The following is a 20,658-nucleotide window of genomic DNA, read 5'->3' as shown; positions in this document are numbered from 1 at the left end:
ATTATGAAAACTTACCAGTAAGCCAGCTTTCAAAATTTCAAAAGAGTTTCCAAAAGAGAAATGAGCATGACATTTCGAATTTTAATTACTAAAAGATGTGTAAATATACTGCACATGTACTTTTAGTTACAAATATGTAACACATGAGATCTTTTTTCCTTTGGCTATGGATTATTATAAGAGTACTGGCCCAGAATAATTTCTTATTAGAGGTTGTGTAACAATGATTCTTTTTTTTTTCTCACTTGGCAAGACAGTACAGAATAAGAACAAATCAGGACAGTTCTAAAATGTGACTATTTATAAAACTATAAAACAATAAGCTTTATGACATGTAAATCTAGAAAGGGTTCTATTTAGAATATACGTATGTGTACTCACCCCAGAAATTCTCAGCATTTCAGAGAACAGACTTTAACTGTCAAGCATCAGCGATCAGAAGCCACTGACCTTACGTTCCTGTGACATTAAGATTGTGAGATCTAGCTTTGTAAATAAGGGTGACAGAGCTTGTCCCTTTTTTTGTCAGTGATTAATTGATTATCAGTTAGAGCAAGTGTCCCTTATATCCAGCTGAATATATGAATGAAATACCTTCTTAGCTTTGAAGCAGTGCTTTGTTTTATCTTGCACAAGGTTGTGTTACTGACATGTGACTATGCAGAGAGTCACATTATCGTCCTGGTGATGTCATTGTTTGCTTTCCTTCCAAAGAGCACAACACTTTGTTGTGATCAAAAGTACACATTTGATCACTGAGCCTATTCCAATGTGTCAACAGAAACAAGCATGTAATTAGATATAAAAAAAGACGACAGTAAAATTAGAATGTCATTTTATACAATAGTGGAGCATGTAATACTTATAATTAGGCTTACCATAATCATGAAGCTTTAAACCGGGACAGGAACGGGAGCTAGAGAAAAAAGAAACAAAAACTACCAAAAATTGTTTATTAAAAGTACCTATAAATCTTTTTACATATTACATAACTTATATAGAAAGTCTGCTTAGAGCAGAAGTTTAAATTATTTATTTATTGTACCAGTCATACTTCTCGCTGGAGTGAACTTTTTTCAATACCTTATCATTTTTTAAAATTTTTTCATAAAAGTCATTGCATGTTATGCCAAAGTTTAATTTACAGTACAGTCACGCTCGTACGGTAGACTCCAGCATGCAGCTTCGGTCATCCAACCAAATGTGTTTCATTATCGAGAAAACACGCTCCAAAGGTGTGGACGTTCCTGGCAGACATAAAATATATTGAATCATTTTAACCAGATTAGATGCATCGATATGTTTATCTTGAAAATGTTTGAATAACTGGATCCATTTGTCAACATACTCAATTTGGGTCGTCGTTGAACCCCACTCTTCATTTCTTGACGCAAAAAAAGATTTTGCGAGTGAAAACTCGTCAAAAAGATTATCAGTATTAATTTTTTGTCGATCATCTGAACCGTGTATTGCATTTATAGCTTCAGCAGATCGTTCAATCTCGTCCCATTTCAGTACATTTTGCAATCCAACCCATGCGAAGATCTCGGCGCCACTGAAACTGTTTTCCCACAATTCAATGTAAGAAATGCATCGTCTGTAAAATACAGTTATCTCCGTCATAAATCTATTAACATCCTGGCTACCGAGTTTTCTCAACAACTGTTTCGCTGCTAGTGGGACAAAGTTACTATCCATCCTTTCCTGAAGATTTGATTTCAATTGTTTTAGCTCCAAAATAATGTCTGTTGCGCTTGCTTTACTTTTTTCCATGAGTAGCACAGTCTTGTTAAAATGATTCAGTTGTCCATGCACAAGCCAAAAATATAATTCACTTGTGTCACTTTCAAAAAAATCTCGCATTGCACATGGACAGTTCTCTTGTGCAAGGAAATATGATTTCAGTCCTTCGGATATATTTAAAATTCTTTCGACTGCCGGCAACAGAGAAAGAAATCTTGTACTTCCATGCTGGACTAGTTTTTTGTATTCCACATAAATATATAAATATGAAAATATTTATATATTTTCACAACAAGACCTTCAATTTCGATTGGCAGACCATCCACAGCAGTTTGAAGTGTATTGTGCACTATATGTAAGCCACATCCAATGCCGACAATATTAATTCCAAGTTCTTGTTTGAGCCGACTGTAAACATTATTTTGTCCTCTTTTATGTACGCCTCCAAAATTTGTGTTACAATTGTCACCACAAAATGCAGCTATTTTTCTGTCAATCTCATGACGACATAATTTTGAAATTATATTTTCAGTCAATATTTCCGATGTCTCACCGTGAACAGATTCAAAATCCAACAGTTTTACTTGTACGCCTTCCAATGGTAAAAAATATTATCCAACAACGGGCGCTAGTTTTACGTCTTTTCTATTTGAAGTGTTGTTGGTAACACTTACAAAAAGCATCTTCTGTAAGTCAGCATGTAATTCTTCCACAGACTATGGTGCCAGAACATTTAAAATTATCGCTTTGCATTTGGTTCTCACGACACCAAATTTGGGTTCAAAGAATTTTGAGATCAATTTGGACGTACAGTCAGAAGTTTTGAAGCTCATATCATGCATTGCTGTGTGAAAAGCAAATGTGGCCTCTTTGGCTGCAATAACTAAATCATCTTGAATGGGATCATCATTTTTAAAAAATGTTTTTATAGATGAAGTTCTTGCAGTCGCCGTAACACCAGCCTTGCATTTCACACACTTTAAGTGATCCTTAATGTCCACTTACCCACCGTGTGCAATAGAAAATTCTGAGAAACATTGCTGGCACTTCACTCTGCTATCCTCACCACAAAGCTTTTTTATAAATGGATAGTCCTCTTGCAGTTCATTCATAAATTTGCAATTTCTTTTCGGCATTTTAAACACAACTATAACACATCTGGGTTAAAATCTGAATTTAATTACATAGATAAATTACGCGTAGCTGCGTCAAAATTCTTACATAATCATATTCTTACGTAATCGTACTGCAAGTGATCAGCGTAAACTGACTGTCACCTGCCCCGCGAAAGAAAGACGCACGGGATGGGGGAAGCGGTTGCACACACCGCGCGTCTCATCATGACGCAAGACAACAACAGGGACAAAATACCAAACCGGTCGGGTTGCCGGGACCAATGTCTAAAACTGGGACAATCCCGGTTAAACCGGGACGTATGGTAAGCCTACTTATAATGATACCTGTATACATTTGGAATATTGTAAGCTTGCACAATTTTAAAAAGAAAACTTTTTAAAGGACACCTACTGTATATGGTTATATTAAGTAGGTGAAAAGAACAAAAACATTAGTATATAGCACATGAAAGTTGAATTATATGTGTCATTCTTTACTTTTTTTTGCAAGTATATTTGAAATCTTGTTATGTTGTAGAAAAGTTAAAGATGGAGAAAAACACAATTACGTTGTAGAAAAATTAAAGATGGAGAAAAACAAAATCTAAAAACATTACCAAGAATTATTAACAAACTTTTTTAAAGTGCATTTTAAAGCTTTCCTTTTACAATAAATAAGTAAAATCTCACTTTACTATATTGTCAGGCGTGAAAACATCTTCAAAATGTGTTAATTCTGAGAATGTTAGGCTCACATAAATTTTTCTCAGAAACAGTGTGCTCCCCTTTCCGACTGAGGAAATGACTCATATAGTACTTACAAATCTATTTTGTCGTTTATCAAACACAGCATCCTAGACAGCATTTTATATTACGAATTGCAAGCTACATAATGTTTAAAATGTATACTACTTACTAATGAATACCTGTTTTTCATTTATAGTTCTCTTCTGCTCTTTTTCACAATTCAAAATATTGTAACTGAAAGGTCTACTCACAAAAATTATTATTACAAGCAGCAGAGATGAGCAAACATTTTTCTTAAGGGCTAAATAAAAGAGTTGCTAAAGTTAAAGGTAAAGTCTTTTACAAAAATATTTCTTAAACATTTCCAAAACTAAAATGCAAAGTTATTAGTCATTTTTTTCTTTATTTGCTTGAGTGTTTGTCTCTTGTGAGTCATCTTTAGAACTTTCAATATTTGGAAGCTTGCTTAATGTGAATCTTATATTTTATCAGCCATCTTATACATCATGACTACCTTGATTTCACAGTTCAATAGTATGTGAATCACACAGGTGAAAAAGACACAAAATCATAGAGACCAGACACACAAAATGGTGGCACCCATGAAAAAACAAACACACTAAAACTTGACAAAATAACATCATTGAAATGTTCAAATATTGGAATAGGCAAGAAGCATCCTGTTTATTATTCAATGTAAAAGAGCAAAATTATAACTGATCACATTATTATACAATTTTTTAATGCACATGATCAGTTTTACAAAATTACGGAAATGTTTTTGCTTTGGTGGAGTTAAAATGATAAAGAGTAAGATTTTTGGAGTAAACGGTACAAAAGGTAACACAGTAAAACATCTAATGAAAAACAAATCTTTAACAAGACTAGGAAAACACTGTGTTTGTTTTTGAGGGGTTTAGGCAATGTGTGCATTTGCACCCAATTAAATATTCTATCTTTTTTAATTGTATATAATCTCTATATTAATTTGATGAATATCATTGCAATTAAGAAGCACATTATTTTCCTTATACTGGATAACTTACAATATTTTTTATCAGTTTTGACATATTTAATCATTTTCCTTTCCCTTTCACCCACTGTATGGCATTTTAGTAAGCAGTATACAGAAGAGAAAGGTTAACGGTCTCATTTTTCTCTGGTGGTTGAAAAAGAAGAGCTGAATTCATGAAAGGCTGCTGTATTTAATATAAATAGTGTGATAGTCTATTTTTGCCATTTTCAGATTTTTTTTTCAGTATCAGATAGTTTAGCACACAGAAGAAAAGTGTGGTGCAGGGTTCATCCAATTAAGAAAAAAACCAAGCAACTAGTAATGTTTTGAAAGCAACTATAATTAATAAGCAATGCATGTGGTAAAGAGGAAGATAATGCTTGATGCCTCCTCTTAAACACGAGCTCTTATTTTTAGTATATTTTAGAATATTACAGGTTAAAAGTGTAAGCAAAATGTATGGAATTAAACTGCATTAGCATATGCGTATCACAATCTGAGGAGTAGTGTATCTTTTGAATTCATGATTGTACATAAATGTGCTCCATGCTCCCTCTTCCTTTTTGGGAGCTCTTGAACCCAGCATCGTAGGTAATGTAACCGGATGAGCTGGACAATGAGGACACCAAACAAAGCAAGGGGAAAGGTGTAAAGTGCAGAAGTAGTTTTATTAAAACCAACAAAACTAATCCAAAATAGTGTCCAAATAAAACTGCAGTGCATCAAAATGTCAATAAATAAATAATCCAAAAAAACCATGGTGATCCAAAGTGGAGGTTGAAATAATTCCAATAAATAATTTCAATAAAAACAAGGACAGGAAGCAGTCCTTTAAAAACAAAGCCTGGTGCCTTCTTTAGCTGGCGGTTCCCCTGCTTCTCCCATCCAGGCCCTGCACCGGGGGAGTCGCCCTACCTGCAGCTGACCTTCTCCTGCTGGTCTGGAAGCATTTCGATCCCTGGCTTCTTTCAGCTCCTCCAGACTGAGGCTTGGGTTCCCCAGCAACCAGGGCACTCACACTGGGGCTTCACACTGGGGCTTCAACCAAGCCTTCTACTCCCGTTGCCTTCTGTGGCCTTATGCGGCAAGCTAACCACTTTCTAGTCACTCCTGCTCCTCTTAAGCGCGCAGCAAGAGCGATCACTTCTTTCTGCCCCTCAGTGTCGGCCAAACACTCTACTAAGGGGCTCTTCTCCCAGCTGCCTGTCGTTAATTCAGCGAGCCTGCTCTCGCTCGTTCACTCACTTTCTCACTCACTCACACACGCATGCATGCATGCATGCACCAGCTCCTTCACCTCCTGCCTTCTTCTCCCTTACCCTCCATTCTTTCCTTTCAGTTTCTTTTCATCCGTACTTGCACTTCTCCTAATTATAATGGGAACATGACACATGTGTGGCGATTAGGTATCAATCCCGGGCATGGGTGATCACACACCCGTGCACTTCAGTGTGGAAACTCCCAACCCAGCATTGCGCCCAGGATCTGCTCCAACCACACTACCATGCACCCTCTTTAAGCCACGAGTGCGGCATTTATTTATTTAAAACTAGCCTTTTATTCTGAGCTGTGAACCCGCTATACCACAATACATCTTCTAATTTAGTTTTCTAATTTAGGTTCATTGAAAATAAACTGTATAAAAGGAGGCTATAGGACTGTCACATAGTGTTACTTTCTTATTTGGCATCTGCTGCATTTTAGTTATCAGTCCTAGTTGTTATATATCACATAGATGTAGAATTATTTAAAGATAATTAAGTTCAAAGATACCACTGTCGTAGTAATGGCTTATGTTAGTATATTTTTCCTTTCAAATGATGATATAAATTACTGTTTCTAGGTAATAAAATGAGTTGATCATAGAAGCAGGATGTGTCATGAGGTTATAGTTTATGCCAGTATTAAAAATAAAGCCAAGAATACAGCTCCAAAAAGCCATTTAAGGTATAAAATAAACAATGAGTTCAGACAAAAAGCGATTTCAAACCGTAAGTGCTCTCTTTCTTTTGTAGTCATTCCAATCAGGTGTGAAGTCATGCATGCCAGAAACTGGCACTAATTAATATTGCTTTACATCAATTAGAACAATATGATAGATTATTTACATAGCACAATAGGTGTATATGTGTTAATGCATTTCTCTGAAGTGTTCAAGGATTTTGGTACACTGCCATTCGATTAAAAAATATGGCTTAGAGAGAGTGCTACAATTGTTGTACCTTCTCGCTGAAGAAACTACAAATATTATTGACTCAAAAGATAACGGAAAAACTGAATTGGATGAACGTAAGGTACTGACTGCATAAATCCCATGGTCATTGATTAAAGAAAATGTGAATTTTTTTTTTAATAGGTTCTAGAAACAGAGAAAGTAACCAATGAGATATTGTAGGTGGCACTAAAGTTGGATAAAGAGAGCACAAATATTGTATTTTTGTGTTCAGTTTGGGAACACACTTTCTTGAGATTACCTTTACACATTGTATCTGTATCAGAGATATTCAGCCTTGCTATACAGTATTTAATAATAGTAAGTTATTATATGCACAAACTGCTTAGTAATATTGGAAAATAATTTTGAAGCAAAGAAATTAATAAGGGGAGCTGGGAAATACCCAGTTGAATTAAGCAAACACAAATGTCTATTTGGTCTAAAATGCATAATTTTTCTAGGCTACAAGTTATCAGAGTCAGGTATTGAGATAGAAAATAGAGATCAAATCGATTATGGACATTTCTAGACCAGAGAATAAGAAATCTGTCATAATTCATCCCAGACATGATAAACTTTATTGTTTATCATGTGTGTCCTTCAAAACAGGATAACAGAACTGTTTTGTCATAAAACACAATTTAAGCGGACAAGCAAATATGAGGAAGAATTTAACATTATTTAAAAAGTGAGTAGGAGCAGTGCTTAATTTTTTATGTATTTTGTCCAGTAAAAGTCTCCACAGATGGTTCAAATGATGGTCTGAATGTATTAGCCTGTTCTTCCTGAAAAATAACATAAGCATTTCCCTTTCTTAAGTAACAGTTGATGTCCCCCCCAGCAGTTGACCCAGTGAACATTTATTTAAAGCAACTGAAGGAGTTTTTACATATGAACTCCACGGTTTGCCATAACAAATGCCAGCTTAGATTGGGAGAGATGAATTGAAAAAGACTTGAGGTAATTTGCATAACAGTGTTATATAACCACTTTATATTATTTTACACCAATCAGTGTAAAGTAAATAGAATAGCCCATTTTACACCATATACTTTGTTTGAGTAGGAACCACCTTGTGTGGATAATACAATTACTGAAGCAGTAATGTACTTCAGGAGAAATTCCTAATACCTGACTGTTACCATCTTGGAGACACTGGGCTCAGAAAGTCTTATTTGGAAATGTTCCTTACACTCCCTAAGCAGAAAAAGTAATATTTGGTGTTGATTTTTGTTAACATTGTAACTATGGATTACCAGTATATCAAATAAAAAGTGTTTGTCATTGTAAAAAGTTAAGAATAAAGGAGATCTTACCTAGATTTCAAAAGCTATGGTAAAAGACTACAGGTCTTTTTGCAGATGACCATGCCTAGAACATGGTTTAGTAAGTGTAAAATTGTTTCTAAGTTAGTTTACTTATTTACTGTTACACTAATTATTTGCATGTAATGTCTTTGTTTAATTAAAATGGTTTGGCTTGAAGGCCTATGCATATGCATAGGTGTGACATCAAGGCAGCTTATTTGTCCTGACTTTGAGTATTCTCTATCATTTTTACTTAGTAACTGATTTCAAGAAGCTTTGGTAACAGTCCTAACTTCACTATGATTATTCTTGATGTTTTAAAGTATCTCTACCTCACTCACTCATAACAAAAAATGATTTTAATCCTACTTGTATGGAAAGGTCAGATTTTATCTTGACAGGTATTTTATGGTGGCTGGAGTGCCAATTCTGCCACCAGCCCCTAGGTTTTTCCTTGCATGTTGGAGGGCCTACTTGCAGAACTGGATGCAGATTAATGTTATATCCAGGATGGAGCAATAACAGGTTAAGGGTCTTGCTCAGGGGCCCAACGGAGTGGAGTCACTTCTAGCATTTACGGGATTTGAACCTGCAACCTTCTGATTTCCAGTGCAGATCCCTAGCCTCAGAGCCAACACTCTACCAAAGTAAGTGGAAAGCTTTACAGTTTATGAAGTGCATAATATGTCTTGGAGTAAATTAGAAACTCCTCTTACTGTGGTTATCCACTGATCAAAGGCATGATGATGATGATGTTGATAAGCAGATAATTATTTACTTTTACTCAAATGCTTTTTTAAAATTAAATACTTCTTACATTAGTGAAAGTAAAAATTTGACAAAGTATTATTTTTACTTTAGTATCATTTCTGAGTACTTTTTACATCTCTTCATAAAGGATAAACTGCTTGGTCATTATACTCAAAACTTTTCATAAAAAACTTTGTGGGAAATATAGGTATGTTGACAAAATATCTATATTAATTTGCTTTCAGTTTAACATGCCCTCATATTTAAATTTTCTCCTTTCACCGAGTCAGCTTCACTTGACAAGACCACACGCTCCCACTCTGATTCCTCTTCACAAGCCTGTGCAGGCTGAATCACTTTCCCTTTCAAAAACTTACATGTGGCAAATCGCTTTCCCCTTCAGAAATCCGAATGATCTTACTTCCTGTATTTATTTAGCTACTGCAGGTCTTATGTGACAATGAAATACCTTGAATTTAAGACACACCAGTCACTTTACATCGTTTTAACATCAGATAATAATTTTTCCAACTTTGGTTGTAGTAGGCTTTATTTACATGTTCAAAAGACTATTGGAATTCAGTCGATATTATTCAAAACTCTCTAGTAAGCTGCAAAAACAATGGTCAATTGCGAACCTAAAGTGATCATCTCAATTTCCCTTGAGTATTAATAAAGTATATCAAATAAAAAAAAAATCAAACCACAGGGTGTCTCTTGTATGAATTGGAAAATGTAGCAAAATTAACTATAATGTTTTTTATAAAGCAAAATTTTAAGTACAAAAAAATGTGTTGTGGCACTCCTGGGTCAGGTACATGCTCCTTATGTGGCAGAGGTGTTTCCGAGGGAATAGGATAACCTGGACATGCTGGCATAAAAGAAGCTCCATAAACAGCATTGATGAGGGGAGGCCGGGGCACAGACACAGCATTTAAAGAGCAGAATGTCCAGGTTACAACAGTCCATCAACTCTTATGCATAGCACCTACCAAGTATTGAGTGTGGACCGTAGCCTTGGGTCTGCTCATTAAGCTAAAGAAAAGAGTGGCTAACTGTTGCCTCTAACCCCAGATGAGCAGAGTGACGTGGACCTGGTCAGAGTGTATTAGCGGGCAAAGGATTAAAGCAGCTGAGAGGGCACACTGTAAAACCTAATAAGTTGGCTTTACTTAAAAAAAGTATGCAAACTCATTGCCTCAAAAAAATTAAGTTTTTAAAACATGAGAAAATAAGTACAATTAACTTGTAATATTTAAGTTAGCAGAACTTAAAATAACTTAATAAATCTAAGTATGCTGTAATTACATAATATAATTAAAAGAACTTAAAGCTATTCAGTATATTTAAATAAAAGAAAATGCTTTGTGTAAACTTATTTTCATTCTCAGTGTACAGGATAAAACTCAGTTGCCCTAACTTAAGAAAATAATTTAATTCAAATTGTTCATAGCCCTAGTCATTAATTTTGTCACAATTCTATTGTACTAGCTATATTACTACTTCATTTACCAATATTCAAACTAAATGACCATTTAAAACAATGTCTTAACAACGTATGAGTGACTTAATCAGGTACTGCAAGTAACTGCAAGTACTGCAAGTAAAATAAACAAAATTCTAATGAAATCATAATACCACAATGTGGACCTCAAACACTTTAACAAGATGTATCCTTATTATGGTTAAGTTTCATGCCATCTTCTCAAAACAGTCAACATTTCAGAAAAAAATAAATTATTTACTTATAAAATGCAAGTACATTTTTTCACAAATATAAAACTTTCGAATGGTATATAGAAACAGGCACTCAGCCTCTTCTGTTTTCTCACAGAACAATTATTAGAGAAATGTGCAACTTGCAGAACAAAGGAGTCTACGGCTAGTTTACCAACAGACTGTTCTTAAGTGTTAACAGTTTTGGTGGGAGGCTTTTGCCTCGCAGACCCAGCATGACCATTTGGATGAATTTCAGAGTGTTTGCCATGCATTTTGGATAGTCCAAGTGTAATGCATACATCAGCCCAAACAACAGGCAAACTGCCTGAGGAAAGTTCTTGATATTATCCATGGCAATACCTCCCTCAAGAACAATGGCTGTGGATATGGGCAGAGAACTTGGGCCATCTTCACTCAGAACAGTCAAGACACCAACTGTCAGAGAGGCGAAGGCTTCTTCTTTTGTGGTGTCCTATGGAGAAGCAACAGAAACAAAATAATTCTATTAGTTCCAAGATACTCTGGTGATCAGCCATCTCAAAATAATGGTATGGAGGCAATACTGACCCCTCATAGTGGTCTCAAATATTGCTTTCTGAGTGTGTAATCTGAGGAAATTTACTCCAGAACCATCTAGTATACACTTGGACACCCAGAACTAAAGAAACCAGTTTCAACTAGACCGTTGTTTTGCCATTTCTGCTCACAGTGGAAGTGACTACTGAACCTCTGGTACAACACAAGTAGTTAGCTCAATGCTTTAACAATGAAAGCTGGGCTGACACAGTGTAATACCAGTGTAATAAAAGTTTTAAGTTGTTTTAGTTGCATGCCAAGTACCTTAATTATTTATTTTACCCTCTTAGTCCAAGCATAATGTTGGTAGTTGTACATCATACAGGGCATATGTAATTGTTGCAAGTTAAAAGTGATGCATTTAATGTATTTAGGAAAATTAATATTTCACTACTGTTTATTTTGGACAAATGCAAAGTTTAGTAGACAAACAACTTTTGTATTCCAGAATTTACGAAGCATGACACGTAGAAGTCACTGGAGTTATCGCCTAGTACAATGGGAAGGCCTTTGAGGACAACTGTACGCCGTGCAGTCACATCTGGTGTCTGTTGATACAGAAAAACTCCTCTAAGAAACAATTTCTGAGAAATAAGCACAGACTGAGATAGAAAATTATATTATCTGTGTTTCAACTAAAAGTGAGGCAAATTTGAAATGTAAAACCAAGAAAATGTGAATCAGGACTGATTATATTGATGCAAATAAAGAGAAGACATGTAGTGTACTCAGTAGGTGGTGTTGTAGCCTACTTGACACCTAATTCTTCCAAAAAAACAAAAATTGTTGTTTACAGCACACAATGACTATATTGTTGACTAGATTATTTGGTCTAAAAACCTTTAACAGAGTTTTTATACACTCGTCACCCCATGCTAGTGTATAAACATTTTTGGGAAGTAAGGGAGTTTTTTGTGAATCTGGTCATTTTTTTTCCATCCTTGTCTGATGCAATGCCTCACAATATGGTTTAAAAGAGATTGATGACATGATCTTAATCAGACAGGGGGGTAACTTTTCATGGTACACCTTTGAAGTAACAACATAGGAACAACAATGATGAAAAAGAGTTATAGGTCACTCACCATCAAGTCAATTTGCTGCTTCATTTCTGTCAGTTTCTTTCCAACAGTTCCTTTTTTGCAACTGAACAGCTGGATGAAGCTTGGTGTGTATTGGTCCAGAGCCTCAAAGAAATCTCCTTCAAGATTCTTACTGGCAATTCTGTTAAACTCAGCAAATACCTGAAAAAGAGAAAGGGGAAGAAGGAGAAGAAGACAACCTTAAGTAATCAATTACATTCATAACAATTGTACTCACAATGCATTAAAAGCTTACAAGACAAAAAAAGATACATTTCTTTTATATTCAAATACTACTTAAAAAGGCTGATGCATTGACTTCATACAAACTGGAATTAAACACTGATTTAAAACGTATTCAGGGTAATAAAATATTAACAATTTGATAAACTTTTGAGATTATTTTTTTGCTTCAAAGAGCTGTAAAATCTATCCTTAAAGTTTAACTTTTCAGGATCTTTTCAGTTTAATAGTAGCTTACCTGTCTCTCCATAAAAAGTGCTGGCCAACGTTCAGCCATGTCCTGGACAGCAGCCTCGTTTCGCACTATCTCCCGTCGGCGCAATGGGAATGTTAGATCCATTAATTTTGAGATGAGAGACCCATTTGGTTGTTTTATCTTCATCTCCTCTACGAGCATATTTCTGTCATCTTCAAGGCTTTTTTCATGGCCTTCAGGCAAATTAGGCAGATAATTAGCTTCACCTCTTCTTGGCCATTTGATATTCTTACTAAATGCCTCTCCCTCTGGATTGGCTCTGCTTCTTTTACTACCATTGACTGCAAAATCCTCACATCCAGCTTTTCGAAGCTTGGAGCAATAGTTTGCCATCTTAAACTTAAGGCTGTTCTTCCACCTGTACCATCCAGGCTGAGGACCAGGCTCAGTGAGGCATGGGTGTTTGCTGATTAGTGCTTTTGCAACACTGCTGAAGTCATTATCGTCAGGATAGGCCTTAAAACTGTACATTGTTTCAGCAAGTTTTTCCAACATGTCATGCTTCATATCTCACAATATGGTCATATGAGTCCCATCCTTCCTAAAGGAAAGATCTCCCTGTCTACAGGGTAAGTCTGTACTTCACATCCACTGAGAAATTTGGTATATCAAAGAACTCCGGCCATTGACGTCGGCTTGGCAGTGGGAACCTTGCCAGGATCTCTGTATCGTCTGAGCTTCCCTTGGTATCTGATGTTGTAGTATATGACAAAGTTGTTAAATTGAGTGTCACCAGAGGGATGATTTTCAGGGTAGCCTTTCCAGGCAAATCTGTTATGTCAGTCAGATTGCAGAGGGCATTATTAAAGTCTTGATCTTCATGTTGTAGTTTGAAATCATAGGGAAGAGAAAGCTTCTCTCTCAGTATCACTTGTAAAGCCTCAATAGAATCAAGTCTTTCATCTAAGGTAACCTTCCTTATGTCATCTTCTTCAACAATAACTCTGAGCAATAACCGTTGGTCCATTTTTCCTCCTGAGGAAAAGGAGACATATGAGTGAGTTTGCAATAATGTGTACATCACTCAGCATGATATGAACCTTTTAGATAGATAGATAGATAGATAGATAGATAGATAGATAGATAGATAGATAGATAGATAGATAGATAGATAGATAGATAGATAGATAGATACTTTATTTTAAGGGTGACAAAGTGTTTTCCTCTAATTCTGTACAATGACAGGGCGAATAACATCATTCAGTTCAGACATCTGGGTGACAGCAAAAGTGGGCAGGTGGCCGCTACAAAGCTCGTATTTTCTCAAATGCTCATTATACCATGAGGTCATGACTGTGCAGACAAAACAGTACGTCGGTTTTGATGACCACAATGTTTGCTATTTGTCTGAAATGTGGGAGACCTGAGCATGATCCCACTGACACAACCATATCAGCACTGTATTTGGTGCTATTTACACACAGAGAAGATGCTGTAAAGACTGTGCTCTGCTGGGCACTCCTGTGATAGAGAGAACTTTGCACATTTTCAGGAAAGGAACTCACCAGCACAGATTTGACTTTGTTAATTTCAGTAGCAGGTTTGAAGAAGGAGGTGGAAGCTAAGTGGAACGCTATCATTTTCTGGTGTCTGACAGCTAAAGTGAGGGCTATGTTTTTGAAATTGTGAGCATGACACACAGCTTCTTTGAAACACTTGTGCTTTCCCTCAAAACGCATTGTCCACACATCACTTAGTGGACCATATGCTTTAATCAGTTGTGGGTAATGCTCAATGTAGTGATGCTTTGGCCATAGCTTTTCACCTGGGAACACTTTTAGAAATAAATATTTATGTTCAGAGATCTTGTTGTCAAGAAAGAAGATAGACTCCTCTGTAAAGCTTGCAGACACTGACAGCTCCACTAGATCTTTTAAAAGCATTAAAACCTCCCATCTTTCATCCCCTTCAGGAATGTGTTGACCTATCAGTAATGGCAAGAGTCTGAGAAGTGTCCAGTTCTCATGACCATTTCCTCCTATTGTTCCCTTGGTGGAGAAACTCTTAGGGATTAATTGAGGCTGGTTTGCTCTGTCTGAAAATGTATAGGGAAACTGTTTAATGGCCTCATTTAGAGTCTCAAAAGAAAAGTATCCCTTTAACATTGGTGCTTTCAAGCACATAGCCAATTCAATTGGAACCACTCCCTTCAGAAGATCATGCAATATATTTGGCGGATAGCCATCTACTACATGAAAATGTTCCAAGCTCTCAGTAAGCGGGCAGCTTCCTTTCACACCATAGCGCTGGGCTACAGTACAATCCTCTACATACCTCTTGCACATGTCTGTCATGGTCTTCTTATGTTCGTGGTTGGAATGAACCTGTGCGCACCTCCTTGCACTGTATTTCCTGACGCTTGGCCATGCAGAACCGGCACATTTGACTCACTGTGAAGCTTTCAAAGAACCCTCCTAAAGAATGCGCTGCTAAAATTGTCTGCAGCAACAAACAACACTGCCTTTTACACTGGCTCCTAATGTTTCCACATAAACACCATGCTGCTCAAGAAAAACAAGGTCCTGTATGAGAGGGGGAAGAATTTCTCTATAACCATGCACTTTAATGTTGCTGGCCTTGCAGAGTAAAGCAAGCTGAATGGAGTGAAGGGAGGAGCGGAACTTGGTGTGCAGGTTACCAAGCACCCAGTACACAGCACATAGCTTGTGTTTGTTCTTGGAGGTTCCCAAAGGATTAGCCACCTCAAAATCATCTACGTACAAGAAAAGGGCAATCCTGAACTCTTCTGCAGCAAAGAAGGAATTGTCTTTAAAGTGGATACCATCTCTGTGAGATGTAAATACTTGTGATGCATTTGGTTCAACTGACATAGCCTTATCCAAAATGTCTCCATTACTCAATAATGCCTGCAACATTTTGAGAATAGGAACATATACAACTGTCTGCTTTTCCTTTTTTAGTACAAACTCAGTGGGCATTACAACAGAAAATTATTTTAAAATGTATGATGTTCGTTTCTTGCAGTGGACAGTGATCCTCCTGTAGAGGTGAATTTCAGGAATGCATTCTTCTCACTCACAACCCTAAGTATCTCATTCAGTAGGGCATCATCATGCAGATTTAGTATTCCTTGTATTGAGGAATACATCAATGGTTGTGACAGAATATTAATTTGTTTGATCTGCTCTATGACCTCTTGGAGCGCAGTTTCAGAAATGTTGAGGAAAGATGTCATTTTAAGAAAAAGAGCAGCCACATTATGTTCCAACTGATTATCCAAGTGCTGCATGCTTTCAGAGAACTCTGTCACCTCCAACTCACCATCATCAGGCTCTGAGCAGCCAGCTTCTTGTTCAATATTCAGATTAGGGGATGGATGTTCATGCATAATCTCAGAAATGATCTCAGGTTTGAATGGCATGTTTTGGTGAAACTGATGCTCTTTACTTTTGTGAGCATTAAAGGTGGAATAAACACTACTATGAAAGTTACAGTCTTTATATGGACAGGTAATGTCTTCGCAAATGAGAGAAAAATTCTGCTTCAGTGCAGGGCTCTTCAAAATCACACATCTGGCAATGAAATACTGTTTCACAAACTTTCCTAATTTCCTTTTGTGTATGCCAAGTTGATAGGTGTACCTTAAGGGCATTTAAAGATTTAAATGTGCAAAGGCATTCCTTATAAAGACATGGAAGTGGAGATAATCGAGTGTAGCACAAATGTTTTAAGTGGTAATGCTTTAATAAGTAGCCTCTTCTTTCAACACTGAATATGCAATACTTACAGGTCCACTGCATTGTAAGGTTTTTGATCTGTGTAGTGAACCTGTCATCAAAGAGAGATCATTTTAGACTAATTTACAATGGAACAAACTAAGACAAACATTATGCAAGCTATTCTTACTAAAATACAGTTTAATTACACCATAATGTCCTTCAAACATCTCTACATTTGTACCCAATCATTTCCATGAATTCAAACATTAACTGTTAACTGTTGCACTACATATCCACTCCAGCTAGTTAGCTTTTAAACAACCACTTAAAATAAAATTAATTTCATATCATACATTTGCTTTTGCATATACAGTGACCCAAAGTAATTTCCCCCCTAGGATTGTATGTAAATATAATTAATCCGTTCCAGACCATACGAACTGTATGTAAATATAAATTTTTTTAAGATTTTTAAGCACAAATATAGTTAATTACACCATAGAATGCACATTGTAATAGTAAACTAAATGTAAAAACATTGAATAACACTGAGAAAACCTTGAACAACAGAGAAAACTAACATTGCAATAGTTTGCGCTATAGCCTTACAACCCGATCGCTGTAAACACTTTTTTTAAATGACTTTTAAGCACAGGGGGGAAAAAAAGGAACATTTGAACAAATCCGAACTTTATTTAAAAAGCAACTACAAGCAACCAAGAAAGTAACATTGCAGGAGTTTACGCTAATAGCCTTACGACCCGATCGCTGTAAATGTTTTAAGCTCAAGGAAAAAAAAGGAACATTTGAAAAATCTGTAATTTAATAAACCACCAAGAAAAGTAACATTGCAACAAATCACGCTATGAACCACTCGCTGTAAACACTTTTTTTAATGAGTTTTAAGCACAGGGAAAAAAATGAACATTTGAAAAATCCGTAACTTAATAAACAACCAAGAAAAGTAACATTGCAACAATTCACGCTACGAACCGAAAAATGAACATTTGAAAAATCTTTAATACAAGAACTAACCATAAACCACTAAGAAAACTAACCTTGCATGAGTCGAGTTCTGGCATGAAGTGAGGAGGAACTGGGTGGAGAGGAGGTTACAGTGCTTAGAAGCCATGGTTAACTGCAAAAGCACACGAAATACTGTAGAGCACAAAGAGTTCACAGGTAAAGCACGCCTGTCTGAATGAGAACAATGAACAGGGAGTGGCTGAACACGTGCTTAAATACAGTAATCGGCGTGCACAAACCGAAAGGGAAACTGGCTTGTTCGTATACTGAGTGTGTGATTGTGAACCGAGGCAAAAGTTTGGCGAACTTTTTGGTCGTAAACCGATTTGTATGTGTACCGAGATGTTCGTGAACCGAGGTTCCACTGTAATAGGTCTGGTAATTCCAACGTTTATAATAAACTATCAGTCTAATTTGAAACTTTAATAAATTTAACTATTATTTTGCCTGTTATTTACAAACTGTCCTAAAAATAATTACACAAAGAAGTATGATTAGATTAGATAACAAAGCGGTTTGCCACAATGTTTGAGAATCATGTCCCATGTTACTAAAGCAGGTCATGTTCAACATGCGCTACTTAGTATGACGTTGACAGTAGACGCTGAATGCGTGCGACTTTCAAATGCAGGTTATCAGGGATCCAGCGCAGCTAACATTAAAGATTGAAAATGTCCCTGACTAGACAACTGAGAAAATTATTGCAAGCCAGCTACTAAATCACTTAATGTTCTGCACGTTACATTCGCTTCACACAACTCTACAAACATATACAGTCCATTAAGACAAATATATAAACACACTGTTTCATTCACAACGCGATTGTGGGTGAGTTTAACACTTTCCTGTTCTCATCCCAAATTAAGGAATGGTGTCAATGGACAAGAAGCAAAGCAAAACAGGAAAAGCAACTGACTTTCTGCAATAATGGACAAAGGCTGTGGCAGAGTTTAGCACAAGTTCTCTCCCATGCAAGCACAACAGACTGGTGCTCATTAACAAAAGTAAAACAGTGTGAAAAAGGATGAAAAGAAAGGTACTCACCAAATTAGTGTTTCAAGTACCACAGTCACCGGTATGCTGACAACAACGAGGACAACGAGATGACGTCTGTCTGCACCTAAACTTGTTATGGCATGTCCACAAAATGACTGCCGTAAAACGCGCCAAGTATAGTTAAGCAGTTCTCTGCGCATGCCCGAGCTTTTTAAATAAATTCTGATGATATACTTCAGCGTAATTTACTACTTTATTGTTCTTTTATCTTTTTTTTATTCATTGAGACAATATTATTATTATTTAATTTTTTTGTTTATTTTTCTAAAATGGGTTACATTTCAATTTATTACAGTAACTCATACTGTACATCAACCAATAAACACAAACTACTTGATAATTTCTATTATACGATTATTATAACTCAATCAGCTACCAAACCAAGAGTAAGAGTACAGTGTACGAAAAAAAAACCTCTGATCTGTTGTCTTGTGTAAAGTGGACTGAAATTCCGCCCCCCACTGCCACAGTGTTTACATACTTACTATTATTAAGTTAAGGACATTAATTTACTTAAGCTTTTACACCTAAAAGTACACATGACTTATTTAAGGTGAGTGTTATTAACAAGTTTATAAAAATTAAGTTGTATCAACTCAGTATCGTCTATTAAATTCAATATTACGTTTTACGGTGGGAGACACAGAAAACCTGAGCAGTGTGGTGGTAGTGACCACCTATGAAGCCAAAGGTCATTTTCAGGGTGACTCATCAGCTGTTGTTGATAAAATGACTAATTTCATTTCATTGTCTCTCACACCCTGGGTTGTTACAGTATTTAGCAAGACCAAAGAGCTGTCAAAGAACATCAGGGACAAGATTATAGACCTGCACAAAGCTGGAAGAGGCTAAAACACCATCGGCAAGAGAAGGTGACAACTGTTGGTGTGATTATATGAAAATGGAAGAAATATAAAATGGCCCTTGGTCTGGAGCTCCATGCAAGGTCTTGCCTCAAGGGGAGAGGATGATCATGAGAAAGGTGAGGGATCAGCCCAAAACTACACAGGAGGAACTTTTTAATGATCTGAAGGCAGTTGGGACCACAGTCACCAAGAACACCATTGGTACCCTAATGGATTGAAATCTTGCAATGCCCACAAGATCCCCCTGGTCAAGAAGGCACATGTACAGGCCCATTTGTCAGTGAACCTCTGAATCATTACGGTTAAGCTGTGCTTGAAGCGGTTGTGCTGTGAGGTGCCTATCACACAAGCGGTTGACCCTCAGAAACTTGTCTTCTGATTGGGTTATGACTTTGGTTCTGGCAGATCCCTTCCTACCAGAGTTTCTTCTAGTTTCCAATTGCCTTTGGATTGTGCACGACACTGTACTCAACTGACACTTTGATTTTTTTTGTAATTTCTCTTAATGAAAGGCATACACTTCTAAGGGTAATGATGCTTTGTTTCATTTAATTTGTTAATTACCATCTCCTTGCAATTATCACTGGAATGTATAACTTTACAGTGTAATATTGTCCACATAGTCTTTATTTATTATTTTTTATTACTTTTATTAAAAGCATATAACATTCCATACAATCAAGTTAAACTTAACAAAAGTAAAATCAAATCAACCCCCACCCATGAAAATGAGAGGAAAGCCAACAACCGGAGCAAAACTGTTAAGAGTAGTAAAGAGAGAAAGGAGTCTTTTCCACCAATATAAATGCTTATTCATAAAACATTATTGATTAGGTCCTGCCAGGTTTTTAAAAAGTTTTGAACAGATCCTCTAAGTGAGAATTTGATTTTTTCCAATTTCAAATAGTACATAACATCAGTTATCCACTGACATAAAAGAGGTGAGTTAGGATTCTTCCAGTTGAGCAAGACAAGTCTATGTGCCAATAGTGAAGTAAGTTTGTTTGTCTTTCTCCACTTTAAGCACATCTGGGAGTACATCAAACACAGCTGTTAGTGGATTAGAAGGGAGTGTGACACCAAGGCTGTCTGAGAGGCATTTAAAAATGTTTGTCCAGAATGACGTTAATTTGGTACACACCCAAAACATGTAGCCTAGTGAAGCTGGGGCTTGATTGCAACGTTTGCAGTTTGGATCTTGCCCTGGAAACATTTTGTACAATTTCAAACAAGATAGATGTGCTCGATAAAAGATTTTATGT

The 20,658-nt window shown here is 36.4% G+C and overlaps 1 protein-coding gene across 1 annotated transcript; it reads right to left on the bottom strand.

Moving 5' to 3' along the window:
- Nucleotides 1–10,725: 10,725 nt before the first annotated feature.
- LOC127527535 (uncharacterized) lies at nt 10,726–13,275 on the bottom strand. Its single transcript, XM_051926598.1, has 4 exons — nt 12,751–13,275; nt 12,273–12,431; nt 11,643–11,735; nt 10,726–11,083 (listed from the first exon to the last, which is right to left on the bottom strand). Exons 1-4 carry the CDS (start codon nt 13,273–13,275, stop codon nt 10,775–10,777), a joined length of 1,086 nt encoding a protein of 361 aa, XP_051782558.1. The 3' UTR covers nt 10,726–10,774.
- Between the last annotated feature and the right edge of the window lie 7,383 nt (nt 13,276–20,658).

Source organism: Erpetoichthys calabaricus, chromosome 4, assembly GCF_900747795.2.
Source record: "Erpetoichthys calabaricus chromosome 4, fErpCal1.3, whole genome shotgun sequence".
NCBI lineage: Eukaryota > Metazoa > Chordata > Cladistia > Polypteriformes > Polypteridae > Erpetoichthys > Erpetoichthys calabaricus.
Note: the sequence above shows the minus strand (reverse complement) of the source record. Positions and strands in the feature narration are given on the sequence as shown.

Bases quoted from the DNA above. Each gene is read 5' to 3' on its own strand.
- LOC127527535 (XM_051926598.1), bottom strand. From the start codon at position 13,275: ATGAAGCATGACATGTTGGAAAAACTTGCTGAAACAATGTACAGTTTT. The intron at 11,736-12,272 runs GTGAGTGACCTA...CTGTATCAACAG, and splicing joins AGCAGCAAATTGACTTGATG to ACACCAGATGTGACTGCACG. The intron at 11,084-11,642 runs GTAAATTCTGGA...GCTTCTCCATAG, and splicing joins ACTTCTACGTGTCATGCTTC to GACACCACAAAAGAAGAAGC.